General features: G+C 39.2%; 1 protein-coding gene across 6 annotated transcripts in view; it reads left to right on the forward strand.

Moving 5' to 3' along the window:
• The window catches only part of arhgef12a (Rho guanine nucleotide exchange factor (GEF) 12a), a 45,818-nt gene extending 35,543 nt beyond the window's left edge, over positions 1-10,275 (forward strand). For all 6 annotated transcript variants that reach the window (XM_014005275.1, XM_014005278.1, XM_014005277.1 and 3 more), the window contains 21 exons: positions 252-360; positions 455-655; positions 1,966-2,104; positions 2,182-2,214; positions 2,320-2,471; positions 2,668-2,814; positions 3,005-3,090; positions 3,709-3,834; positions 4,071-4,185; positions 4,817-4,917; positions 5,104-5,181; positions 6,906-6,981; positions 7,088-7,255; positions 7,419-7,506; positions 7,587-7,664; positions 7,758-7,852; positions 7,938-8,153; positions 8,236-8,472; positions 8,548-8,774; positions 8,892-8,967; positions 9,065-10,275. In XM_014005275.1, coding sequence (XP_013860729.1) covers positions 252-360; positions 455-655; positions 1,966-2,104; positions 2,182-2,214; positions 2,320-2,471; positions 2,668-2,814; positions 3,005-3,090; positions 3,709-3,834; positions 4,071-4,185; positions 4,817-4,917; positions 5,104-5,181; positions 6,906-6,981; positions 7,088-7,255; positions 7,419-7,506; positions 7,587-7,664; positions 7,758-7,852; positions 7,938-8,153; positions 8,236-8,472; positions 8,548-8,774; positions 8,892-8,967; positions 9,065-9,075 — 2,559 coding nt within the window. In that variant the 3' untranslated portion in view covers positions 9,076-10,275. The remainder of the gene's footprint in view (positions 1-251; positions 361-454; positions 656-1,965; positions 2,105-2,181; positions 2,215-2,319; positions 2,472-2,667; positions 2,815-3,004; positions 3,091-3,708; positions 3,835-4,070; positions 4,186-4,816; positions 4,918-5,103; positions 5,182-6,905; positions 6,982-7,087; positions 7,256-7,418; positions 7,507-7,586; positions 7,665-7,757; positions 7,853-7,937; positions 8,154-8,235; positions 8,473-8,547; positions 8,775-8,891; positions 8,968-9,064) is intronic.
• The last annotated feature ends 247 nt before the right edge of the window (positions 10,276-10,522 follow it).

The raw sequence follows: 10,522 nt of genomic DNA on the forward strand, positions 1-10,522 counted from the left end.
ACTTTACTGCAACATTTGTCTACTGCAGCAGCTGTGGCAACCGTACAAGTGGCATCAAATAGCAACTGCTTTGCTGACTCTCCTAAAGTGGCAACACAGATTAAGTTAACAAAATTGAGTTTTGACATTCAGGGAATTGAATCAGAATCATTCGTGTTTGCAATGTGACGGACCTAAAAATAGATTTCACCTCCCATTCCTAGTTATCGCCTATGTAACGACTTTTCTTCCTCATTTGTGATGACTTGCAGAAAAGCATAAAGCCAGATAAGGAAGGAGATGAGAAAGTGGAGAAAGTGGAGAAAAAACCCAGATTTAATTTTCTTGCACCTCAGCGTCGGCCCAGCCGCATCGAATCAGGTAAGCGCCGTGTGTTTGTGTGAAGGGGCTTAGATTGAATAAATGAAAACAGTATGAAAAGCCTTTTGTGATTTCTGAAACTTGTCGTTCGCAGTGAGTAAAGTCGTCGAAAATCGCCCCAGGCCACAGAAACAGGTCTCTCAGCCTACACTTGGGACAAACGAACCAATGGAAGGCGGTTTAAGAGGCAGCCAATCCAGTGAAGGCTCTGAACTCACTCATTCCATGTCGGTCAACGCCTCGACTCCAAACAGCATCACCCACAGCTCAGACTTGAGCCGAGATGCTGATATTGGTGAGCTACGATATGACTAAATTAGTTAAAAGAAAAAGCAGATGTTTTGAAACGGTGTTTGCCTAAAAGCCTAAAAAATAGGTCATGATAAAGTTTTCATTTCATTTTGTTTTATTGATCTGAATAGATAAAAACAGGAAAACTTCAGTAAACATAGCTTTCCTTCTTTAAAGGGATCCATGATTAGTTGTAACATTAGATTTTATTTGATAACCATATATTTTAACTGTAAAATAAAGACTGTAAAAATACTGTAGGATGTTCAGTTTTTATAATTTTAAACTAAAAGTTTAAAAATATATTACACGGACAGAGCTATTTTATTTACACACAAAGCATTCTGGGTAAATGATGACGTGGATAGGTCCTCAGTGTTAGCGAGCTATATCCACCCTGAAGGTTAATCTTGGACAATATCTGACGATTGGCTCTTTTAAATGAAACCAGAGAGGAGAAGGTAGAAATGACTCAGCCTGTAACTGAAAATATGGATGGAGGACAACAGAGCTGCTTCATGGAAGAAGAACCTCAGCTTAGCCTGTTAGCTTCAGCGTTAGCCCCGATGCTATCACATCATATGTATTAGCTCAGCATCCTCCATCCACGACAGAGAGGTGAACACAAAAATGCAACTGGAAATATGGATGGAGGACCTCAGTTTAGCTTGTTGGTTTGTCATGCTAGCACTAAGCTAATACATATAAGGCAATATAGCGTTGGCACTAGCACAAAGGCTAACAGGCTAAGCTGAGGTTCTTCTTCCATGAAGCAGCTCTGTTGTCCTCTTATCTATATTTTCAGTTACAGGCTGAGTTGTTTCTACCTTCTCCTCTCTGTCAATGCTCTGGTTTCATTTAAAAGAGTCGATCATCAGATATTGTCCAAGATTAATCTTCAGGGTGGATATAGCTCGCTCACACCGAGGACCTATCCACGTCATCATTTACCCAGAATGCTTTGTGTGTAAATAAAATGGCTCCATCTGTGTTAAAATATATTTTTAAAAATTTACAAAACTAAACATCCTGCAGTATTTTTACAGTCTTTATTTTACAGTTAAAATAAATGTTTATCAAATAAAGTCTAATGTTACAACTAATCAGGGATTCCCTTTAACTGACCTTTTTAGTCACCATTGATCAAACTCTGCATAGCAGTTGGTGATCGTTTGATCTACTGTAAGTACTCTGAAAGTGTTCTAGTCAAAGAGACACAAAACCAAATGGTTTGACAAAAGGCACAAGACCACAGTGTAGACTGTGTATCAGTCTGCTGGTAAATAAATTATTAAAACTAAGCTTGTTTATTAGGTGGGACACCAACATCAGCCCCCTCCAAGCTGACCGACAGTTTTCAATCAGACCCTCTGGGCGGGTTTTCATCTCCTGCTTCACACTTGGAGTTTTTTAGTCTAGACCATCTTCAAGAGGATGACAGAGAAAATTACAGGTACATTTAAAGTCACGTGTGTTTTTGAAACAAGGATTGTCTGTTTGTTATAATTTATTTAATTATATTTTTTGTAGAACTCATGAGGGAACACCAAAGGCTATCAGACGGTAAACCTACTTGATTGTTTTTGTTTTTGTGTTTAAAGTCTGTTTCAAATATAAAAGAGATTTTATCAGCATAATAAGAAAAGATATCATTTTTTTTTTCACTAGACTTGATGGATTGGGCCTAGCTGACGTTCAGAGTGAGGATGATCAGGGTACCGATTCTGAACACAACCCGCCTAACTGGCAGCAGTTGGTGGGACGAGAAGTTCTTGCCGGTCTCAGGCCTCACGAGATCAAGAGACAAGAAGTTATCAACGGTGAGGACACAATGCTAGTAAATTCACTGATGGTGGATTCATGTCTCGAAAGAAACAAAGATTACACTCTGTGTGCCAAGGGAGAGGGAATACACGCAGCAAAGCAAATACTGCGATTCACTTGAATTTCCTGCTACGCATCCTAGTTGTTCATGTGTACATGAGGTTAAATGAGCACCTTGCATTGTGTCTGCAGAGCTGTTTTACACAGAGCGCACACATGTACGAAAGCTCAAGGTTTTGGACCACGTTTTCTACCAGAAGCTTTCCAAAGATGCAATCCTTCCTCCTGCTGACATCAAGAACATCTTCACCAATCTGGAAGAGGTTCTCCATCTGCACGGTACTCACTCAAACACACACACGCAAACACTCCTCGCCATGAACAATCAGCAAAACCCTTAATATGTAATAAGTAAAGCTACTCTAGTACATTGGATAGACCCTCACATGTACATCTTACACTGTTTTATCTTTGGTGTCATACTCAACGGGGACACGCTAACTATTGATGCATCTCCTTTGAATTGCAGTTTCAGTACTTGAACAAATGACAGCAGTTCGTAAGAGAAATGAGTCTTCAGTAATTGGTCAAATAGGAGATGACTTGCTCTCTTGGGTGAGTACAGTTTTATTTCCACTCTCACACAGTGTCTTATAGTGAATGTGAATGGGATCTACTCTGTGGAAGGAAGTGAATTTTTAAATTTACTGTTATTTTTTGTAAAAGGAAGATTGACTTAGACGGATTTCTTTCTTTTTTTCCTATAAATTTTCAGTGTTTTAATACCTCAAACAGAAGTCCATAACACATTCTTTACAGGAAAAAATACAAACGTAAAACATTGGACTTTGCTTTTCTTTGCTGGAAAATATCACAATAGAAGCAAGTGAAAGAAATGCCTCCATGTTTTGAGCATGTCAAAAGATGGCCTAGATTTGTGTGACATCTACACATCTCAGTGTGTGATATATTTAAAGTGAAGTCACCAGATATCTGCTGGCAGCTCTGTCTGAATCCTCACTCTGGGGGGATAAGCTGGGTAAATGGTCCCCTGAGGTCTGAGCCTTGATCTAGTCTTTGTTAAACTTTAAGCTGTCTCTGCTAACAAAACATAAGCCTGTCCATATTTTTTAGTCAGCCGTTTACTAAGCAGTTTTTTTCCCCTGCCAAGTAATCCTGACCAAGTGTCTCTCTCTGTCGCTACATTCCCGTCCTGCTTTGGGTCGTTTACAGTTCAGCGGTGGAGAGGAGGAGAAAATCAAGCAAGCTGTGGGGACGTTTTGCAGCAACCAGCCTTTTGCTCTGGAGATAATCAAGACCAAGCAGAAGAAAGACTCAAGGTTCACTTCATTCATCCAGGTACGCTCATTATACTCACATGGTGCAAAGAAAGTACTCACCCCCAGTTCGGAAATGTCTCGTTGGTTGTTGTACTAAACAGATCTTCAGAAATGTAAACTATAAACTGAATGCTTTGTCACTTATCTACGTTTGTGTTGCTCAGTCAGCATTTAGATTTATATATATAAAACCTACGTTTTTCCTGTTTTGTGGCTGTGTAAGATCCCCTTATGATTTATTTTATGTGTTTGCAGGAGGCAGAGAGTAACAGACTGTGTCGCCGACAGCAGCTTAAAGACATCATTCCTGTAGAAATGCTTCGGCTCACCAAGTATCCTCTGCTGCTAGACAACATAGTCAAATATACAGGTGTGGTAGTGTTGCCTTAAAACCTGAACTGTTTACCTACAGCTAGCTGTGATTAGTTCATGCCGCAATCCCTTCATGTGTGACAGGTTTTATTTGAACTGCATACTGTGCAAACTGTGTAAACATTCAAGACTGATTTTCGAATAGTTTAACTCTAAAAAGGAGTTTCTAGATCAAAATAAAATTTAAAACTGTTATTTAAGACGAATATCTCATTTTCTTTAAACTGCTTAACTCAATATAACACAACAGAAATATTAGTAAATACTTTTAGACTTTTAAGTGAAACAGGCCTAAAGAGGCTCTGTGTGGCAGCATGCCATTTATTAATGGATTATAAGCTAATGAAGAGATTATCGTAATGGTCCTGCAGCGTTAGTGCATGACTTTGGAAATGTGACACCCAATTTTGGTTCATTATTTTATTGCTGGTTGAAGTTTAAGTCTCACACCATGAGAAAGRACACATGATGAAGTATCATCGGCTATTACAGGACCATAATGCGTCCTCTGCTTTATCATAATTTCAGAGAATTATGAAGTGTTAATGGGCAGAAGAAATATCAATTTTGTGGACAGTTCCCTGAGGGGCTGTGGAAGAAGCTGAAATGTTCTGGGTCGTATTTTTCAGATGACGCAGAGGAGAAGGCAAAAGTAAAGCAGGCAGCAGACTGCTGTAGAAGGATCCTCTGTCACGTTAACCAGGCTTTGAAAGAGTCTGAGGACAAGCAGGTGGGATTATAGATTTATGATTTCAAATCTGCTCTATGTTTTCCTTTATATGTTGGCCTCCTTCACGTCAGTCTCATCGCAGCTGCTTTAAAGTCCCTGCCACAGTGTGCGTGTGTTTTGGCCTCAAAGTAACTTCCTCCTGGAGAACACTTACCTCTTTTTTCTTTTTCGACTTCTTTCCTTTAGAAATTAGAAGATTATCAGAGAAGACTGGACCTCTCCTCACTAAAGCAGACAGACAACCCCATGATCCTGGAGCTAAAGGTGTGTTATCTACATTTTAGCTCAAAGGGCTAAAGAAAAGCAGCTTTTCTGTAATCCATCCTTCTTCCTGTCTGCCAGAGTCTCTTTAACCTGGACTTATTTTGTCACTCAAGTGAGAGGCAGGTGGTACTTTCAWGGAAACTTTCAGCTTATATGAATATGAGACATAACTCAGTGGAAAATCCAGTGTCCATTCAGTAATATCTGTTGTTTGGACTTCATTTATGAACAACTTACAGGTTTCACAAATAGTTTGGGTCTTTCTCATTTTGCCCCTTACGGTTCGTGTTCCTTTTGGTCATTTGTTTTTTATTTTAAAAACAGACTAGAAAACAAAAATGGATGATTATTCCTTTTTTTCCAACCTTATTTGTCAAAACAACATTTACAAGGAGATAAACTGAAAGCAAATGTCAGTTATGTGCAAATACACATCATGGAACAGTGTGAATTACAGAACAGTAAATAATAATAAAATAGTAAGAACGAAGCTAGATAAAACAAAAATAAAATAATAAAAGCAACAAAAAAATTAAATAAAAATAATGATAATAATAAACAAAATTAAAACAGGGGTTTAGGGGTCCAAAAATACATTTAACATAGTACAGATTTCAATTGTTTTAATAGCAAGTTTGTTGTCAGAGATTTTGATTGTTCGAATGTAATCTTTAACGTCATTGTAAAAAGCAGTAAACAAGTTTACCTTTCAAGCTTATTTCATTTTTATTTTATACACAACCAGAAGTCTGTCACTGTTATCAAGGCAACTCACCACTGTCCTGTGGAACCTGCTGCAGCTTCAAGTTTCCTTTTGAGAACGGCTTCATGTGCTAAAAGCACCAGAAGCTCCAAGAWACAGTTGAAATAATCAGAGATATACAAACCATCCACTAACACCTGAAACGTCAAACTAGTCAGCTAGTGTTTATTTATTGCAGCTGCCTGCTTAGCTAAATATAAAGTAAAACACCCTTATTTATCCTATTATTATATTATATCATCCTTTTATGTTGGAACTAAATAAATAGTTATTTTAAACATTTTTTTATCTATACTAGCTATTTGAAAAAAAAATGCAGTCTGCGGGTAGTTAYKGTTAAAGAAATGCAAAAGTAGTTAGCTAGTGTTTATTTATTCATTTACAGGCTGCCTGTTATTAAAAAAAATATTTAAGTAGCTCCACCTTAAAGAGCCAACTAAACCCCAAAATCAACAGTTTTTTGCAGATAAGCTGTCTAAATTGAGCCTTAAGGGTATTATCTATATAGCGCTCTGCAAATTTGGACATTTTCTTATAKATTTGTTAAATTCTGCAATATTTTGTCTAAAACKGTCTTAGTGCTGCCCTCTATGGGTTGAACGTTGGCTATTGCAGTTGAACTTTCCTAATAGTTTAAAACGGTACAGCTTGGTGCATCCTTACACCACAACTCTAGTAGTCGTGTTTAAAAGCCGTTCACTGAGAGACGATGGGTTGGACTCTGTATGTGGCCTGAACTTTACATGTTAGATTGAAACAGCTAAATGTGAGTTTGTATGTATGTCATGAAACTTCGCTTTTTACAAAACAAGCTGAAAATTGGCCAGTTGACAGATGAGGTTCTAGTTTAAGCTTGAATAAAAATGAAATATGTATAATTAAAATATGTTCAACATAAATGAAAAACTATAGAAGTAGTTTGTGTTGATTCTTAAACTTATTCCTTCTCTACATCCTTCAGAACCTGGATCTAACCAAGAAGACATTGATTCACGAGGGTCCACTGTCATGGAAAGTGAACAAGGACAAGACTATCGGTTTGTAACGATCGCTGTGTTAAAATTTGTGTAATTCATAGGATATGGTCTATAAATAACCATTGATTATGTCTCACAGTGAACAATTTCTTCTCTTTTTTTTCAGAGTTGTTCACGCTCCTCTTGGAGGACATTCTCGTTCTGCTACAGAAACAAGATGAACGTCTAATCCTTAAGTGTCACAGCAAAAACCTGTCAGGAGCCGCAGATATCAAACATATCTACAGCCCCGTCATCAAGCTCAGCACTGTTCTAGTGCGTTCTGTGGCTACAGGTCGGTGCAGTTTTTTGTGTTGTCAGTAAAAAGTCTGAACTTTCAGTTCCACCCTGACCTAATCAGCCTGTGAATGGAAAAGTGTTTTTAAAAATCTTCCCAGGGAGTCCAAAATATTATCATTCTCACCTCAAGGACTCTGTTTATCTTCTCTGCCTCCCAGACAACAAGTCCTTCTTCGTTCTCTCCATGTCAGAAAACGGCCCTCAGATCTATGAGCTCATGGCGCCCACAGTCTCAGATCAGAAAACGTAGGACTTTTGCTTATTCATCAGATTATTATTGTTACAAACATTGGACTTTTGAACACATGTTTCTTCTTTTACACAAGGTGGCAAAGTCTGATCCCTCAGAGAGCTGATGCCATAAAAGCCAAGCCTCACAGCATCATACCATTACCTCAGCCTGAGTATGTTTCTGTATCTTTTTTATAAACTGATAACATCTGATGTCTCCAGGGGTGGGAATTTATTACTAAGCTTAGATTCTGCCTGTGTGCTAGTGGGGAGAGAGATGGAGTGGAGGTCATATCAGCAGGTGCTTCCAGACTAAGCAGAGACCCGGACCGCACGTCCACCGGCAGCACTCAGTCCACAGGTAGCTGAAACTGGTCATGTTTATTRGTTTTTATTTGTCTTGAAKAACTATTTTTGTGTGAATGACTGTAAACATCCCTCCTTAGATAAAGAGAGCAGTTCAGCCTCTAGAAGTGCATTTCAGAGCTCTCCAGTTGGTGGTAATCCGTTTGAAGAGGCGACGAAAGATGAGGAGGAGGAGGAGGAGGAGGAAGAGGAAGGCTTTTTGGACCCAGAACTTCCATATCAAGTGTCTGAAGTGGACAAAGAGGGAGACTTGTTTGATGTGTTCCCTTCCAGAGCAGAGGAGGCACTTAAAACATGTAAGGATGCTGAAAAGATGAAGGGAATGGTGGTCAGAAAAAAATATATAGTGTTAATAATAATTTGTTGTCTGTCCCTCAGTGGCAGCATTAAAGCAAGTGTTGGTGACTCAGCTGATGTCCCAGGAGGCGGCAGAGCAAACCAAACGCTCCACTGGAGCTCGTCTCCTCAGGACCACCTCTCTGCGGACCCCAACAGACAACCGCACTAAAGTGATGGTTCACAACAGTTCAGAGAAAAGTAGCTCAAAAACACAGGAACTGGCTCAAGATCTTGGATCAGGGGACACTGGATTCTTTGACTCACCTGAAGATTACGGTAAATGGAGAAGATTAGAGCATCTTCGTTCCGTATGGTTTCACAGCAGCGATACTGAACGGTTTGTGCCTGCAGGATGCTTGGTCCTGGGGGGCTATGGTGGTCCTGGGGAGAGCACCACAGATGATGACATCTTGGCTTCAGCCACTGGGAAGCAGCTGAGCACCTCGCAAGTTTGTGCAGCCGACTCTGGCATCAATTTGAGATTTTCCTCAACGTCACAGGTCGGCAGCCTCTCCACCTTCAGCAGACAGGTGCTGTCTCACCTTAGAAACCTTCAGACCAACCTCAACTATCTGAAGGTACTAAACGGTTTTTAGTCGCATCGGGACTCATACGTATCTTTGATAAAAGCGTGATGTGCTCAAATTATGATTTAATCTGGTTCACTTCTTTCTTTTTCTCTCTCTCTTTAACAGGAGGTTGAGGCTAAGTATAATAATTTAATACGTCAAAGGCCAGCGAGGTCAGTAACAGAAACGGATGAAAACAAAGGTATCTTCATCTAAGCACAACTCACTCCCTTGCTCTTAAAATGTGAAAGAGTTTCTGTATCTGTCTCTATTCTGATCCTTACTTTTTTTTTCACCAGATAAGAGATAGTGTGGATGTCAGTGTGCTGCAAGTTTAAGCTCTGGTCCCAAAGAAGAAGCACCGACTTGTAGTCTGCTGTTTCTTTTTGTGTCCTGGACTTTCTGGACGTCCTATAAGCTTGTCCTCTCACTGCTGACCCCTTGTTTTTTATTTTTATTTTATTTTTTGTTTTTTTCCATCACCTATGATTGGAGATTGAGAGACTTAAGCGTGAGCAGTCGTTTGAAGGGAGGATTCATGTACGTGATGTCACACCYCCCTTTTCTCAGCACAAGGCAATCAGGGAAGTGGGATTGCCCCCAGAACTTCAGCCTCGTCTACCATTGAACTCCCATTTTCCCCTAAACTCCCTGCAAGAAAGAGAACTTATACCAAAATGTACAAAGATGCGTGTTTAGTATATATATATATATGAAAAACAAGCAAGAAAAGGAAAATTTTAAGATATTGTATTAAGATTTTTTTTATCCCGAGATGTATTTATTTTCTTTTTTTTCTTTGTTTTTGAAAAAGAAAAAAACGGTGTTTCCCAGATTGCTTGCATGCTTTTGACCATGGTGTTACCTTTTAGTAGCTCATTTTGCTCCAGTCAAATGTGGTTGGTGTGAGTGCACGCTAACATACAAGCACCCTAGTGTAACTTCAAAATGGCATCACTATATTTGGACTAATAGAGGCCAGAGTTACACTAGTGATGGATAGATCCTGCATATCAGAACTGTTTAAGTCTAGAATTGACCATGAATTCTAGGTGTGGTGTTAACTAGAATGAAGAGTCTTTTCAGGCTCTGATCTGGTCCTGTTTCATTTCTGTGCTGACCACTTCGTCCTCCCGTTTAKTCTTTTCTTGTTTTGTGTGCGATTGTCTGCCTATTTCTTTTCCGTGTGAACACGTATGAGTGTTTTTCCCTTTTCCTCTTCCAAGAAGCTGGGTGGCTTTCATCCCTTCCTACACTTCATATGTCACGTTTCCTCCTCTGCCTCTGCCTCTCTTGCCCTTTCTCCCTGTCCCACGAGGAGCGGTCATGCTCTCTCTGTATCAGTTGCTGACAGAAATGTTGCTTCTTTCTGCTCCGGTTGGACATTCTGATCTGACTGCTTGATATTCTAATAATGTCATGAAGTTCAACATATAGTGTACAATGATCAAGTTGGAAGGTTATGCATAACTTTACAAAATAAATGGTGCCATGACATGTTCAAAAACAAGGTCTGGTTTTCTTTCATATATAAACACTGGGTGAGAACATTTGTTGTTACACATCTTGGTTTTATAACACTGATTCTACATTTTACCAGTACATGGTTCGAATGAAACTTTCAGTAATAGAGAATTGATTGAAAGTTAATACATCTTCAAGCGTGATGAAAAATATCAGGAACATTTTGTACTCATTATGACAGATGGGCCAATTGTATGGAGGTAACTTTATGTTTTTATTATTCAATCAAACAA

Source organism: Austrofundulus limnaeus, unplaced genomic scaffold, assembly GCF_001266775.1.
Source record: "Austrofundulus limnaeus strain Quisiro unplaced genomic scaffold, Austrofundulus_limnaeus-1.0 Scaffold29, whole genome shotgun sequence".
Lineage (NCBI taxonomy): Eukaryota > Metazoa > Chordata > Actinopteri > Cyprinodontiformes > Rivulidae > Austrofundulus > Austrofundulus limnaeus.